Source organism: Platichthys flesus, chromosome 24 (assembly GCF_949316205.1).
Source record: "Platichthys flesus chromosome 24, fPlaFle2.1, whole genome shotgun sequence".
Classification (NCBI taxonomy): domain Eukaryota; kingdom Metazoa; phylum Chordata; class Actinopteri; order Pleuronectiformes; family Pleuronectidae; genus Platichthys; species Platichthys flesus.
Genome location: NC_084968.1, coordinates 9100198 through 9117974, shown reverse-complemented (window position 1 = coordinate 9117974; position 17777 = coordinate 9100198). Strand labels below are relative to the sequence as shown.

The 17777-nt window shown below is 44.8% G+C and overlaps 1 protein-coding gene across 1 annotated transcript in view; it reads right to left on the bottom strand.

Annotated features, from left to right (window-relative positions):
• LOC133950059 (adhesion G protein-coupled receptor L3-like) overlaps positions 1-17777 on the bottom strand; it is a 187094-nt gene that overhangs the window by 47405 nt on the left and 121912 nt on the right. Inside the window, exons 9-11 of the mRNA XM_062384227.1 lie at positions 15178-15281; positions 10325-10510; positions 7971-8009 (exon numbers count right to left, since the gene is read on the bottom strand). Coding sequence (XP_062240211.1) covers positions 7971-8009; positions 10325-10510; positions 15178-15281 — 329 coding nt within the window. The remainder of the gene's footprint in view (positions 1-7970; positions 8010-10324; positions 10511-15177; positions 15282-17777) is intronic.

Below are 17777 nucleotides of genomic sequence, written 5' to 3'. Positions count from 1 at the left end.
CACAAAGGCAAGCAGTCAAAAAATAGATAAATTAAGTCAGAATCACTCACGAAGCAGCAAGGGATCATGGGAGCTGTTCTCTGCGCCACCATTGCCGAAAATGAAAATCCACCTGACGCAACTCGAGTGCAAATCACGTCCCCGGATGAGGTGTTAAAGTTTTATCCACACCAAACGGCAATGAATAATAAATGGCTGGTTAAATGGCTCACTGGTTGGCACTGTGTTTTACTCTCGTTATAATATAACCAAAATGCAACGCCCTGCTACCTCATGATGACTTTGGTGAGTCTACTCAATATATAACATAAGTCTAGGTGCATTTCGTTTTTGTGATTACGAATATAATACAACTTTAATTTATAGCTTTAATGCAGTAAAAGAAACAGCAACTGATTCCTTCAGGTTCAAACTACTTTTGTCAAATATGATAAACTCTCTTTCATTATCACAAAACACACGGTGCCACAGATGCAGTTGTGTATATATCGCTGTCAGTATTGTGAGACAAAACAACACAACTAGAATTTACATTGAGATAATGACCCAAAACCTTAGAGGAGAACAGACGGTGGCTTTGAATCACAGAAGGGAGCAGGACGGTGCTGGATGGGAAGAAACTTTTGATTTAATTACATTTTTTTAAACTCCAAATCTCCATGTTCGAAAAACATCTCTCGTGTAAATCTAATTAGCAGCGTGCTCTCTCAGCTAGCGTGAGAGCACAACATGTACGACGTGATAAGAAAAAAAAAGTGTCCTTTCGTGTTGACGAGACGGGAAAGAAGCATTGCCGTTGCCAAAAATGCTTCTGAGGACCGAACGAGGGACAATCACCGTGCTCCATCACAAAACTGTGCATCCCACCGAAGCCTCTGTTTCTGTAAAATAGTTAAGACACGTAACATAGCTCCAGCTACAGGTCAAAACATGTTTTTCTGTGTGTGATTACCTCGTGTCCCTGAGTGTTTTGTTCATCCATCTATGTCTGACAAACAGCACTAAAGCTTTCATTGAGGACAGCGATGACACGTCCTTCACGTTTATTTCTCCTCAGGGACGTTGTGGTTTAATATTTTTAGAAATGTGTGTATTCTAAACCTCCCTGGCGGAAAAGCTCTGGTGTTAAAGGAATGAAAGAAAAGAAAAGAAAAAAGCATATTCACATGTTTTTTTTTTACATTAAAGCACCTTTTTCCACCGGAGCATCAAAATATTTTTTTCCGACAAGATTCTTGCAACGAACGTGAATGTGAAGTCAGTGGAATGTCATCAGAGATTCTAGATGAGTCCAGGCGCCGTTTCCTTCTAAACAGCCTGTGAGTGTATTTAAGCCTCTAAACTTAAAAGGCAGCACAGACATTTCCTTCCCACGTTAAATATCTAACTTTGATTTCATAGAAAAACATCTCTCAGACATGTTATGGGGCCTTGACGGTTGATGGATGGTTTCAGTTTGAGCCGAAGGGCAACAACAGCCTAAAACCCTCGTGGAGACAGCTCATGTTGTCAGAGAGTCAGTGTAACTGAGTTCCAAACTAATTATCTCATTTCTCTTCAACCGGCTCAGGACGACTAAAGCTTCATTGGCGTTAAATTAATCTTTTTTCAGTTGCGCTTGTTGCTTTTATTCATTTTTTACACCGACATTGTTTTTGTCCAGAGGTGATCTCCGACTGGAGGACACGGATGGTTCAGCTCAGTGCGGACTTTTCTTTTTTTAAGAAATAGAGACGGTAGCAGCCAAATAAAAGGTTTTTAATAATTTTTACCTCAAACATTTGTTCACACATTGTTCATTTAGCTGGGAGTAAAACCACAATGAGAGTTAATTAATGAAAAATGAATAAAGTTAGCCAACTCCTTTATTGTGTCATTCAAATGGCAGAAGTACTTTGTCGTATGAAACTACAGCCAAATCACTGACAAGCAGGCTACAGGTCAAACTTAGACGAGGTAACAGGACCTTGGTTTAAACTGACGGGTGTAAAAACTCCCTTATTCTCTTTCTTCCTGAGTTACATGAGAGGAATGATACAGCTCCCATTCCTTTGTGGTAAATATAGATCTGTAGCCAGTTAGCTTAGGAGCACCAGCACCTCCCAGCACCTTAACAGCTCAATAATTAACACGTCAAATCCTGTTAAAATAACTTGGCTTCTTGGGGGGGAAACCAAAATGTCAAACCGCCCCTTCATGCTAAAAAGGTTAATTATGAATCTACAGGTTAAAAAAGGGTTTCCAGACAACACAAGCTGAAAAGGACATTTTTTATCTTTTGGAGTTAAATCCTTCATGAGGGCCAGTCTGTTTGTACGCCATGTTTTATTTTTTTTCCACGATGCTATTTCAGTGCCAGAACCCTGCCTGTATGTATTTGTGCTCTCCATGTAATCCGCTCCCATATGGGGAATTGTGCTTCTCCCGGCGCCGGCAAATTACACTCTTGAAAAAAAACAAAAAAACAACGCCCGGGCTCGCTCTGTAAAAATTGCACGGGATCAGTGAGAACGGCATCGTTTTCAACGGGGGGGGGGGTGCACCCGAGCAGCACCACGCTACCGCCACCACCATCACACTCTGTGCACGTTGCATGGCGGAGACGTGGCGGCGGCCTGCTGCTATTTCACCGCTATTAGCACACCTCCACTCCATCTGTCAAATATGGCCGCTCACTCTGCTGCTGCTGCCGCCGCCACACGATGGCATTCCGGTTCCTGGAACACGAGGAACTGCTAATCGTTGAAAGTGGACTCACTGCTGGAATGTTTGGCGCTCGGGGAAAAACGAGGATGACGACTCGCCGGTGAAACGCTGCAGTGCTCCGGCCGTTTATAACCGTGCAGGAGGGAAGGCGGGGCTGAGCTGGATGTTAGTGCTCGCCTGGCACAGGTTCAAGCCCTCACTGTGCTGTGTGTGTGTGTGTCTCTGTGTGTGTCTGTGTGTGTGTGTGTGTTGGTGTTTGTGCCTCTATCTGTGTGCTGATTGATGAAATGAACTCTGGGTCCGGGAAATTGATTCTGGCGGAGGCTGGTCTCCCTTTGCTTCCCCCTCGCAGGCGCGTGTGCACTCGGCTGCTGTCCCCCTCAACCCTCCTCTCCTCCCCGCTCACCGGTTGATTCCCCCTCACTCCCTGTCCTCTCGCCGAAGTTGAAGGCTGATCTCCCCCCCCCGAAAAAAAAGTGTGGAAACAACACAAACACAAACCAAGGTGGGAATGTCTCTTGTTCCCGCTGTTGCATCACCGCTGCCTCTCTCTTTTTGCCCGTTTCATTTCACCTGCCGGGGCCAAATCATCCGTCTCCTTTGAGCATCTCTGCAGCATCCTCACTTAATATTGCATGAAACCTCTCTCTTAGCGGGAGGTGGTGTCTGCGTACTGAGGGATTACCTCCGTGCCTCTTGTCTTATGTCTCAGGTTCCATCGTGCTACTGTACAATCCCCCCCCCCCCCCCCCCCCAGCATCCACTGGAGAGAGGACAGGCCTTGGGTTTGAAACCGACTCACGGAGGAGAAATGCCTTCATTTCCAAGTGTTCTGTATCACAAGCACATTTTACTGTAGTTCAGCAAGTCAACTTCCTGTTCGCTGATCTCCTGCTACTGGAATTTTTATCGCCTGGGCCACACAGTCAATGCAATGACAGGATGAAACGCACAACGCACAACATTGAACACACACAAGTCCACCGCCAAAATCAGGCACCCCGTTAAGAACACACTGGACCAATGGCCTGCTCGAGAGCAAGATATCTGTCCTGAGTTTTGACCAAAGAAGAGCTAAAAAGAGAGGGAATACTAGACTTTCATTGAGAATGAATGATGATGTTCCTTCTCTGGCAGGACCTGTGTTTGACTTGATGTGATTTGATTGCCTGGAGCCTCAACTGCTGCACGGAGGTCATGCAAAGAAACCAGAGCGTTTCAATTGACATCTCCAATGCCTTCCTTAATCAAGGTCTACTGGTCCTGCTTTATTCTGTCAATCGATGGCAATGATTTCGGACATTTCTTGCACCACAATTGGTGAATCGCAGTAATTGTTGTGACTGATAAGTACACACATGTGTGTTACTTTGTAAATTAAGGAACAAAAACTAAAGCTCAAAGCAGCATATTGGTCAAACTAACGCTGCACCGACTCCATGCACACACAAGACAGATAAACCTACGCGCAGATGAAAGCTCATGAAAGCTTGAATAGATCCATCGTGTCAACACTTGTCAAATACTCCACAGGTTAGATTTCGAGTGCAGTTAATTCAACACCCACTCAGTGGTTTTCACCTTGTCCTTCACCCAGCTTTTAATGAACAGAGTCATCGAGCCCTTTTGTATCCAAGTATGCACTATAAGTGTATAAATAAAACCTGAATCTCATTAAAAACACAAATAATATATATATATATATAAATATATAAAATGATACAACGAACGTTAAAATCCAATCCTTGAATGTTTCGAGAGCAGTTTTTTTCGCCCAGGCTCCTCATTGGGAGCGGAGACGGCTCACAAAGAGCGTTCAGGCAGAACCGTGCACGAGCTCTGTGTTTATGAGGACCTGGTTGTCTTCCTCTTTCAACAAATTGACTACCGGGCGAAATTTCAATCATCTTGTTACTTCTCCCCCACCGAAAACCAGGAGCCTCCCTCTGTTTCGCCTGATCTGAGGTCAGCCGGCGCCGCAACTCTCCCACGCAAAGTTGTAATTTTAATGAGGGGGTCGTAGCTCAATATTCCCCCCCCCCCGAGCCCCGCAGAATTCACACTCACTTGGCTTTAACTAAGGCACGCGATATTATTTGGATCTTTTTTATGTGGGGAAGCGGGGTGGGCCATCGTTTACTGTAAATCGCACATCCTCAACTTGAAACCAAAAAAATGGCCGTGGGGGGGGGACAAGCTATTTCAAAAGCTAGCGTGTTGGATTTGAGCTCGGCGCTAGGTGTATGGAAATAACCGCAGTAATTGGACGGCCGTAATGTCACTGCCTATAAACAAGCTGCCGTTAACGGGACCAAAAAGGCACCGGGGGAAGTCCGCCATTTTTTTTTTTGATCAAGTTTGTTCAAAATCAAAGAGCACAGCGGAGAGAGAGAGAGAGAGAGGGAGAGTGAGAGAGTGTTCCTGCAGGGGGAATTCAGAACCCAGGGAGTTGATCATTACACGCTCTGTGGCTTTATCAAGGCCGTATTCTGCTCAGTGGGATTTAATTGGCTGTGACACGCAGCACATATCGCTGTTTGTTAACAACTGAGAAAAGGATTCAAAAGCACTAAATCGCCGGAGTTATCTGCAGAGGATCCGAGGAGGAAGGGGTCGTCTCTGCGGTTTGTGAAAAATGTGAAACAGCAAACACGCTATCTGTGTTGTTAGGAGCCCGATGTGGATAATGAGAGAGACTCTCTGTACCGTGTGGATTCAAGCGACATCTACTTGTTCAGCCCTTAATCGTGATGGAAGTCCCCCCCCCCCCTGGAGGGAATCACTCCACATCGGACACATCACCACACCTCAACCACAAGACTTTTAAGAATCCCTCAACACAACTACTCATGTAATCCCATCTTCTCCCCTACCGTCTTATTCTGTTTGGCTGCAACGTGCATGGTCTCTCTCACCGGCCCCCCCCCCCCTCGCTTTGTATTCCTCTGCTAATCCCACTTACGTCAGCCACCAGGGGCCCCACTGGAGAGAACACTGCCCAATTTCCCCAATCAATGAAAGTCTCACGGAGGCTGGCAGCGCGTGCAGTCGATGCCCGTGTTTACCGAGGGCCACAGATGTTCCTCCATTATTCCGGTTCGTCAAGTGAAAGCGCCGCACTGTTGTTTGAATCTGTCAAGCCCCCCCGCAGCTCGGGGACGGGGCCGAGGAGAAGGTGCACGGCCGAGTGTGGCTGTGTGCAGAATACAAAAGGCGGTGAGAAGTGTAAACGACACCTGAACCAAGAGGCAAGAGAGTGTAGATGTATTTAGTTTAATGGATCTTATTTCTCCTGGTTAGCAACACCAATGGCTGCTTGTTCAAATTTGTCCGAATAAACATAACTTCATGAATTGTAGTTAAAATCACTCCCTTGGAAAAACAGCAAAATCCATAATGCTGTTGTATCTATTGAGACTTCCCCAATTCCCCAGAGGGCACGTGTTCCATCCGAACAAAACTTGAATGGAGACATTCTATGCTTTTTCACTTTTTTTTCTTTCCTCTGGTTTTTTCTGTGCAAGTAAAAGTTCTGCACAGACACAATTCCCAATGTCTGCCGTATATGGAGCTCCTCTTCCTCAGAGAAAACACTGACGCTCGTGAACACACCGTTGTGATCCCATTTAAAAAAAACGCACCAGTCTGGCACTCCCCCAACAAAGCAGGTGCTGACCTCCTATAAGTGCTTGAAGTGTTCGACCAATCACAACAGAGAGGGAGAGCTGGCCAATGAGCCGACTGGGCTTTATCAAGAAGGGGGACTTGAAGAAACAGGAGCTAAAACCAATCGTTCAGACAGAGGCTGAAAAGAGGAGCTGCAGCCATGGACAGTTTGAGGAAAGGTGGTGAGGTTGTTCCTGAATATTAGAGCACGTCAACCATTTTGAGTATAATGACCCAAATTGAAATGATCAAGTATAATATGTCTGCTTTAAAATCAGGGTAAACAACAAATAAACAACTGGGCATTCAAGTTTTCAAAATAAAATTGCTCAAACATCATGTTCTGCATCTTAACTATTAACAAATTACAAAAAGAAATGAAGATGGTGAATGACTCAAAAAAATAATAATCTCATATTCATTGCAAGAATAAATGTGTCAGCAGAAGCAGCTGCTGTGTCGCTCCCATTGGATATCTGAGCTGTGGATGTCTGTGAAGAAGGAGCTAAATCAGGCTTCTGGCAAAACAGACAATTAACAAATTGTTGTCTGTGAGCGACTGTGTGACATTTGCTCGAGGAAAAAAAGAAAAGCAGAACGCCACACATCTGCACATGTGAAAACACTCAAACTACAAACACACACTCACACCCACACACACACACACACACACACACACACACACACACACATCCCACGTGGAGGCAATCTGCATAATCACATGACGGTACATGGCTAAGTGGCTCCTGACACGCCTCAGAGGAATCCGGGGCACAATGCGCGTTTCTTAACTTGAGCGCTGCCGAGCATACATGTGAACCAACATCTGGCTTAGTAGACACATCTGTATGGAAGACAGGGGGGCGCCAACTGCTCACAAAGTTTTTCCTGTCAAGGTATAAATGATTCTGACGACAGCTCAAAAGTCGACCCCCACCCCCGGCGTAACAAAAATCACTCAGTAGCCAGGGAAGTAGCTGAGTGAGGGCGATGGGCGACCCACTTAAATTAGGACACACATGTATTATGCATTAGGCGGAATCATAACATGCCACAACTTTGGCTGAGTGAGTAGTTGGAAGCTGACTTCCTGGTGTAATGAGGTCAGTTTTTTGGCTTTTAAGCATTTGCTGAGAAACGTGCTACATGCCTGAGAGGTTTACTTTGGACTGACGTGGGCTATTTCACAGAGAATCAGTGCTGATGTGACGGTTTATACAAAATATAATTATTGGGACACAAGAGAAAATCCACAAAGCTTATTTGGCATCTGAAAATACTAAAACTTCTCAGCCTCATGCTCAGGTCACACGTATGAGAGATGGAGGGGAACGTCACGACACATCCATGCAGGGGTAAATGATGACAGGTGATTAAATGGTTTTTACTTGGATGCAATGTCATTGAAATGATATCAATGAAATTTGACCATTTGATTCTACCACAAGTACAGTTTGGTATATACCGACTTTCAAACTGTGGCTTTGTGTTTTCCTTCTTATTTTTTAATTTCAAAAGGTCAAACCTCAAATTAAATGTTTAAAAAATGAAGGTGACAGGAATGTTACGGGGGGGGGGGGGAAATAACGTCCAAATACCTGAACGTAAAACCGGCAAGAGCGCTCTCTCTTCTGCAGCTGCAACCCAGAGAAAATGCAACAGTTAGCGAAAAGGTCAACAACGCAAACAACTCCACTTGAAATACATTTCTGATTGAAAAACAGAAGCCGGGGGGGGGGGGGGAAGTAAATGATCACCTCCCTCTTGAAAAGTTAAAGGTTCCCGACAAATAAATGGGGGGAAAATCAATAGTTGTATTATGTTTGGAAGCAGCAAAAGCTAGAACCGGAATGATTCAGGAATATGGCCGTGACATTTTTGTAGTATTTAATATTTCTTCCTTCCACACTTATGTGTCTCAGTTTTAAAACACATCACCTTTGCTACATTTACTAGTTTTTAAGCGTGTAAAACTAGATTTTTCAAATATTTTATCAGCAACTCATGTCAACGTCATAATCAAAATAATGTCTTTTGTATATTTGTCTCCTGAATTGGTCTTAAGGACAGATGCTCTCTGATTTGTCAGACTCTTATCATGTGATCCATTTTCAGACACCATCAACCAATCGTGAATACAACATGGATACTGAATTACAATGGTTTGAGTATGAACTGAAACTGAACTGTTTCCGTTTTAAAACATTAGTGTATTTGTGTGGACGCCTCTGCCATCACTAGGGGGAAGATAATTGTCACAAAAACGGAAAAAACCTGAAAACTAGCCGGAAGCTCCGAATCAAATTAGTGACTCGGCAGTGCACAGAGAGCGAATCGACTTCTGATTCAAACAGTGGAGCCACTCTATGGATTAACAACTAGGTTCTGGTACCGTGCTAAATCCCGTGCAGATTAGCTCCAAAGAGCTACATGTCCCCATAAAGGCACCTCCTGCTCTCCATCCCAGCCCACTCTCCTGGAAACGGGCCAAGATACCCTTTGATCACCAAAACGACACTGATCCAACTCGATCCTTTCATTGTCAGCTGGCAGAGACTGTTGTTGCTTCGCTATCGAAAACTATAATATATATATACCTTTAATTCGCTTAGCTCTTTGCAGATTGTGTCAGAAATGATTAAACCTCGGGAGGTAAACACCCGTCACTGCCAGAGCAGAGAGGAGGAGGATCGGTGGACTCCTGGGTTTCGTTTGGGAAAACTCGAACTGGCCGAGAAAGACGAACGCAAGAGGAAGCTATAGGTATATTCCCATAGATGTACCACACTGCCAGTATGGACTGTGTTTCAGTGGAGAGAGAATTATTAATCAATTGTGAACCTGTGACCTCTTGAATAAATGATCCTGGTTTTAGAGGGGGGTTCACTCCCCTCTAAATCCTTCTTCTCATTTCCTGTTTTTTACGGGAGAAACTTGAGACTATGACAGTTCCTCCACCTCCGACGCTGTGTTTTATGAGAAACTTTCTATTTTTTTTTTCTTTTTCAAGAGGCATTATAAACTCTAGTTGCTCCTCAATGTGAATTTCCCCATCATGTTCCCTTCCGAGGCCTTTTTGGCCATCTTTACTGCCTCCCATCTCCATTGGAGAAAACTGGCACTAAAATCTCAATGGGGACATCTGTGTCTGTTGTGGCAATGAAATAAAAAGGAGCCCAGAAAAAAAAAGCCATCCCGGAACAGGTGTTCGGCTCCTCTGCAAGTGAAGTCGCTCCAGAAAATTAAAGACTGACATTTTAGAATTTCACTGACGTTTGCTTTCCCTCTTCGGCTGCTCGGCAGACAGAAAGTATTATTCAAGCTCGACTTCGCATCGCTTCACTCTGCTGTGAATTGGGGGAGGGGTGCATTAGCTTCGGCTTAAATGAAAACCACTGTACTCCCACAGCTTAGGTCATGCCCACTGGAGTCTAGGGCCGTTTCATTAGTGGAATCATGAGACCAAATGTGGTGCTTTTGACAAGCAGGACATGTGGATGACATCTTTAAGTGAGATGGATTTTTTTAGAATGGACCGCAGCAGAGAGAAATGCTGTTTTTTGTTTTGCCTGACAGCCCAGGACAAAATGGCAGGTATTTGTGGTGGGCGGGCCTCCATTTTTGTAAATTCCCTTCATAGGCTTCATAGTCGGGAGAAATGTGCCATATCATTTGTCGTTTGATCTTTTTAATATTTCCGGGGAATTTATAGGCCTTTCTTGATGGGGAATCACATGCAGCTAAGAGGTTGGAATCAACCTCTCCCAGGCGAGCTATACGCCGCCCCATCATCAATTCCTCTAGAGTAAAACCTACATTTCAGTAGGTGTTGATCTGAACATGGCGGTTTAGAAGAGGGATATGTCCCCATGCGTTCAGGTCATGTTCATCCACCTCGTTACAGAATTGAGTCAGGGCATAAAAGGGATGGTTTTGTTTCTTCTCCCATTACCTTGTTGAGGCTCCGGGCGGCGCTGTCTTTGCCGCCGGGCGTGAGGTTCCTCAGCTGCACGTCCAGGAGATCCACCAGCTGGACCATGGCCTTCACCGTGAAGGTGATGTCCCCCGCCTGGAGGTTACTCTTGGTCTGCTCCGCCAACTCCCTGGCGATGACCGCAGCCGTCTCGCCGGCTTTTAGCTGAAGAAAACAAAAACAGAAATCAAATAGTGAGTGAAACGTGTGAACATCTTTAAGGGCTGAGAATTGCAGCTCAGATAATACTTCTATTAATAATTTGTTTTTTACTGCGTTCCTCAGCCTACACATGGGAAAATGGAGGGAACATGCCAACTTGCAATACAGAAATGTGCAGAGATAAATTCACGTCGGCCTATGCATTTTCCATAACTGCTGCTATATTGCACGCAATTAATGTGGCAAGATGGTTCTCAGCTGACTGTACACGGGGGCTAATAGTCTACCCCGGAAGCAATTATAAAATCAAACTGTTGAGGGAATTTCCCCAGATAGCCTTAGACCTTTATGAAACTGAAGGGGAGCACTGCAGCGTGAGGAAGTACACGTGGTACTCAGAGGAGAGATGCTCCTGGATATTCATTTTTCTCACGTTTAAGATCATGTGACTTTTGTGTCTTGGGATTTATTAAGGAAAAAAAGGAGACACATCATAATTGTTTCTTTGGGGTTTGCCTTATTTTGTCTTTCACCAACGTAAATTCTCTACTTTTCTTTCTGGTTCCAAACATAATTTGTTGTGTCTAATTTATTTACCCTTAGTCTATACGCTTTGATAATACACTTAAAATGTATTATTGTGTCCTTCGGAGTGAATTAGTAGTTTAGGATTCAGTTTTTATTTTGAAAAGTTGACTAGAATTAGTTTAGCTTTACTCTTCTTATGAACTTGTGTTATGAGGAAATCCTTCATCCACTGAAGCTAAAAAAAGGTGCGATGAAAAAACACATCAAACATGAAACCAAGTAAACACCATGACCCATTAACTCTGCTGGACCCATAGCAGAGCCGGATAATTACTCTCAGATGAACCGAAAGCAAAACTTTGTCTACATGAAAGGGCCAGAAGGAAGTTGCACAAACACAAACACACCCACAGCTGTCGAGACATAATCTCTTGAGGAAAGCACAGTGCTAAAGCAACCTTGATTAATGTCTTCCCTTAACCTCCAGCACACCTGGGTGTCTAGATCTCCATTATATCCTAGTCATCTCACTTGGAATCACTGTAACGTTGGTGCCTGACCTTCTCCCTTCAAGGTTGGTTGCATGCACCCATTGAGGGCACAGATCACTGGCGATGCATTGAGTTGCCCTTGAGGTGCTTTCATGTGAATAGTTGGATGAGACTCTCCTGCTTGGGTCTGTCTTTAGTAAAGATTTCAAATCCGGTGAGTGCGGAAAAAATTAAACATCGGGGTCCCGTCCGCAGGCTCCTGCTGCAGGGGCCTCAAGTGCCGTCAAGTCTGGCAGAAGCCCGAGCAGGAAATGAGCAGCAGGCAGTGGAGAGTGGATGTGGTGTCAGAATTTAAAGGGATGGCACAACATGAGATTAGGTTAATGTGCAAAGAAGAGGCTCCAGTCACTTGTTCGGCACACCAGCAGCTGAGGATGTTGTTTCCAACTTGTACTACAGTTGTTTAATTCTCTCAATCCATTGCTGCATAGCTTATTCTCCAAGTGATTCTCCAGTATGATGGAAAAACACAAAGTATACCAGAAGGGGTGTGGCTTAATTGGGAAACTGCAGTAGCAGGAGCTTTGAGAAATTGTATTTAAAAGACGCATAGTAACCAATCAAATACATAGATGTCTCATATTAGTTTCCAAGCTAGCTACTGAGCTAAATAAATATCCTTATCTATATTCTCCTTGTATCCATCTAACCGCGTTGGACTTGAGTCGGTGGGATCTTCCATTCCGGCCCTTGCACCACACATGGCCTTCACATTATTGCTTCAATTATTGGTGTAGCAAGCAGCACTCTGTCGTCCCTGACGTCCCATCTGCCCGCCGTCAGGTCAGCGTCAGGTCGATGGAGGAGACCATCAATCCGCCAGCGTGTGGATGATCTAAACGTTCAGTCCATCCATCAGCACATCCAGCTCCGAGCTTTCATGACGTTATCTAGAAGCTTTTCCCCTGCTGTTGAGCTATGATCTCACTCAGGCAGGAGTTCTAAACAACCGTCAGAATCGCTTGAATACTGAAATTGTTTAGGAGTTTTATAGGAATCGGAGTTAGTGAACATTTGAACCACCACCGCCTCCTCGTGTGTAGCAGCACAGCACGCATCCTCCTGGGCAGAGCGTCGGGGTGAGGGCTGCTGTGTCTGAGGAGGTCCTGCTGTGGTGCAGCTGTCTGGGCTCTGAGCTAACACGAGTGTCTCGCTGCCTCGACTCCTCTTCATGTGCTTCTCCGCCAGAGCATTTCATGTGAATCTTTAAATTAGTGGGATTTTCTTCTCCCTTTGAGCTACATCCCACAAATGTCAGCGTCGCTCTTCATCATGACACATTTACTGTTGTCTACCTCGGGGTCATACTCAAAAGTATTCCCCATGTAGGACCGCGCTGCGCCTGCAACTTCAGCAATTTTCATAAAATCTGGTTTGCACATAAATCAGTGTTTTCTGCTTCTACTTTGTTTTTTTTACGGCATCCGACATCCGCTCAGCTGAATCGCTGCCCCCTTCAGGGACCAGTGTGTGTTGTCTTCAATCTATTTGTCCTATCTATCGGGAAAGTGTCTCTTAAGACGGCAAACAGACCAGGACACTGTGGTTACCTGCAGTTCTATTTGGTTTTATTTACGTTGCATTGATCATAGTAATTTTAAGGGGAATTTGAGAGTTAGAGTGTTTTTATCTACAAAGAGCTTGACCGCTGGTTTCCCTGACTCTCTGTTTTTCGGATCCTCCTGATTTACAAATTAGCCACTTGGCAAAAGGTAGCTATGGGGTTGGGTGAACCGTGTTTGAACCATGAGTCAAATCTCCTGATGCAGATTTGCAGACAACAGTGGAGAAAAGTCTTCCTTTGCTTTTTCTTCCTAATATCTGACTTATAAAGCTACACATGCATATTCTAGTGGCTAATGAGACTCACCAGACTTCTTCTTAGCACACACACTTGGCACAGTTCTTTACCCTGGTTTTCAAAATCACACTGCACATCGCTACCGAGCTAATAATGTCCCTTGATATCAGACATATCAAGTTGCCTTTATTTTTGGAGCCTGTGCTCGACACATATTTGAATAAACTGGCTCTAATTAAAAACAGAAGAGGATACAAACAAATATATCAATCACTTCTGTTTTTTCTGAGTGTCGCAGGGGGGCTGTGGAGCCAATCTGGCACTGGGTGAGAGGCAGGGTACACACACTCAACAGGTCCCCTTTCATAAATACAGACACAAACAACCAACTCACATTCACACCTATGGACAATTTAGAGTCTGCAATTTCCCCAATCTGTTTGGACTGTGGGAGGTGGAAGGCACACCCTGAGAAAACCCACTCAGAAAAAGGGAGGGCATTCAAACTTTACAAAAAATAAATGAAATGAATTATTTAGCTATGAAATAACCACAACTAGTATATAACTTGCAGTCAATGTAACTAAATGCGTAAAACTACTCCGGTCTGATGTTTAAAAGTTTTGACTATTACATCAGGTATCGCGATAAGACGCCAAAAAAACACAGTGGCACCGCATTAAAAAGTCCCACCTCCTCTTCCAGCATCACCTGCTATCTTTGTTTGTTAGCGAAGCCAATTACACCGCACTCTGCACAGAGGTGCACGGAGGAGAAAGTGTCTGTGGAAGTTGCCCCCCCCGCTCTCGTCTCTTAATGAGGAGCGCAGTGAACGCAGGGTAAATGGCTCCACACTCTCTGCTTATCTGAATCCTTTTTTTTTTTTTTTCTTTTCTAATTTGGTGTATATGCGGAAAAACCATCTGGTAATGAGCAGTGGCACGTACAGGACAGTGGCTCGAGATGGGAGACAACGCGGTGCCAGATGGGCATTTCAGATCCCTGACAGGTTGATCTTCATTAATGTCTTACGGCGACAGGCACACGGCTCAAGTGTGATTTCCTTTCTTTTTTTTTTAGATTAATAACACTTTTGTTATAAATACACGCAGTACTTGACTGACGCTTCTTTTTCCTGTAGATCTTTACAAGAAACTTTCGACAGAAGCATCACACGGCAACAAAATGGAGACAAAGCAAACCAGGCCCTGGAATTCAGAGAGAACTTTAGCTGTGAGTTAATTCCTCCACTCTCCATCCCATATCTGCAGACTGCCATTTGTTTAATGGGCCGAGCTCTGTGCCATGGAGGGGATCATAAGTGTTATAACCAATGCGTGCCTCGGGGTCCTATGAGTTTAAACGAGAACATTTCCCCGACATTACCTGCAATTCACAACCTGGCAGCTCGGTCCTCTCCTGCAGTAAGCGTTCCCCTCTTTTGATTTGATTATAGATTTAAACATTGGAAGCTTTAAGTGCAGCTTTGCATTACAACACGCCGATAGAAGAGGGGATACAAATAGTTTGCGCTCGATAAATATGACAAATAACTGCTGCATCATATAGGCCATGTTCCTGGCGAGCTCTTCCAAGTGTTACTCTCGGAGCAGGTCAAAGTTGCTCAGGTTTGCTCTGACGTTTTTTTTTTGTGTTTTCTGTGGTTGTACTCTGCAACTGATCCGACCAGGCACCGTGAGGAGAAAAAGCTCTCTACTAAAGGCCGCCAGCTGGGATGTTACTTTAAGGGAACAGATTTTTTCAGCTTGTTACATCATGCAGCTCGGTACCTTCTGGCTGATGAGGTTGACCCACGGGGAGGTGCAGTTGCTGAAGTCGGGTCCCTGGGGGTCCCAGTATCCCTCCGGACCCACGCACATGTACGAGGCCACGCCTGGAGAGGGAAGAAAGGCAGTGGAGACGTGTTAGGTCATAAAACATGTGTGTGTGTGTGTTTCTGCATGTGTTACTGAGAATTTACAACAATTAGGTATGCTTTAATTTCTCTTGCTCCGCGATAAGGTGATGGATTACACAGGCCCGTCAGGCTTGTCCACTAATGTCTATTCCGTCTGTGTGTCAAGCACTTATTTCCAAAAGCCTGTCAAAATAAAGCTGTGACACCCCAAGACACACGACTCGTAAGTGACAAAAATAATGGATGATCTAAATGGATGATTTTATCTCTCGGCGACTGGCATGAAGTCGAGGGCCAGACGAGCTCGCCCAGACACTGTCTGTATTTAATCATTAAAAGCCAGACAGGGCCTGAGTGTGACCGTTCAAACTGCTGCACGCGGAGGAGAGAGAGAAAAAAAAAACTAACAACATACATGCCAATTAAATCCACCATTGCTGAATCCAACACGAAAGGTCAATTAAGCTGGTCGGAGAGCGACCGTCTCTCCAGCTGACAGAGATGTGATTTGTTAAGTAAGTGTCTGACAGTGTTGCATGTGGGCTCCAGCACAAATACCCCCCCCCCCCCCCCCCCCCCCCGGATATAAGTATAAGCCCCTCTTTGCCTCTGCTATATCTATCTTTAAGCATATAAATATAATGCGTCAACTTACACACAGTTTAACCAAACATTCATTCTTTATTATTTTTGATAAATCCAAGGGATGCAGTGGATACGAAAGCAGTGTCTGTGACTTCTTCCCTCACGCCCCTCAAGTAATGTCTATATTTTCCGAGCTGACATTCGAGCAATGTCTTCACGCTGACATTAAATCGCCCTTGCTTGTACTTAAAGATGGGGGGGGGGGGGGTGTTGGAGGGCGAGACGACCGGCATTAACAGATATCAATTTTGATTGACATATAATTTCCTTCCCACGGATCCACCTTTATACGATAAGGGGGGGGGACTCTCGCTGCATTTCCGTCTATGATGAGAGGCAGGGGAGAGAAGGAGCATGAAAGAGTGCGGGGGGGGAGAGAGAGAGAGAGCAGGAGTGGGATTGGGGGCGTCGAGGGGATAGAGGGGTGGGGGGGGGGGTGGGGGGGGCAGAATGACAGCGAGCGGAGTGAGGTGGATGGAGGGGGGGCTCGAGGAACTTTCAAAGAGTGGCAGAGGAAGCTCGGCGGCGGCGTGTGAAGAGAGGCAGCTTTTGAAGAGGGCGCGCCCGAGAGGAGGCGGGGCCTGTGTTCCTCTTATCCTGCCACATGACGCCCTGTTAGTGAGGTCTCGATTGGGGCTGCCGTTGTCTATTAATGAAGCCTGCATGTGAGTGTGTGTCTGCGTGCGCTGATTGATACAATGAACACAGTTTCTGAGGCTTGGGGACAGATTTCAGGTTGTGATGTCACTCCCTAATGTGGGTGGAGCTGTCAGTTTAAAAAATCATGATAAGGAGGTTTCAGAAAATCCTTGATAAAAGCTTATTTCTGCAATTTAAGCACATTGGATTTGCGTACACTCTTATTGTGGGTTTGTAAGAACAACGCGTTGCCCTCGTTGAGATTTATTTATGCAACAACATGTCTGACAGCACAAACCCACAATGCAATGGGTTCTTGGTTACCTTTAAGCTTGAATTCATTTCCTCGTTTCAAGCACGCAGCATTATCTTCAACCTTCTAACACCAGAGCTTTTACTTTCACATTTAAAGTCTCCGCTCAGTGGTCAGGTCTCATTACTATATGAACTCTGAGATAAGCACTTTTTTTTCTAACTCTCCAAGGTAAAGCTTTTATAACCTGAGTAGCCGAATCGGGTTTTATCTGAATGTCTACGTGTGTTCATTCTCTTTGGAGACAGAGACAAAAGCCGGAACAGCGTTTATTGAATGAAGTGGGTTGCTAAGCAGAGCCCCTCTTTCACTGCATGGCACAAATACATTTAACCACAAATTAATAGTGAAAATATCTATGTGTGTGTTCTAGTTCCCTGTTTCTATTCAGAAGTGATGCTAAGCTACATTTCTAACCTTGCCTCAGTGAGTCAGGAGTGAGACTGAGGACACAAAGCAGGAGAACGAGTTCTGCAGGGGGAGTGTAAACACATGCACAAAACAAACTCCAGTGACCGACATCAAGAACACGAGGCTCACAGTGGACGGGGGCCTTCCTAATGAGAGTATTGACATCTTCACAGAGAGGGAGAAAGGAAAGAAACAACGTACATGTTTCACTTATTTCATTTTTTTGGACGGCACAAAGACAATGTTTGAGGTTTCGGCTCATTAATCATCACGATGTTTACCCTCCACCTTCTGGAATGTGGCAATGCAACAGTGCAACAGTCAGCTATTGTTCGTGTGCACTGAGACGTCTGGGGACAAATGTACAGAAGGACCACTCGAAAACTGGAAACGTATTTTTGTAGCTTTTGAAAAACAATGATTTCACCACAAGAACAATAATCAAAACTCCAATGAGGAGGTTT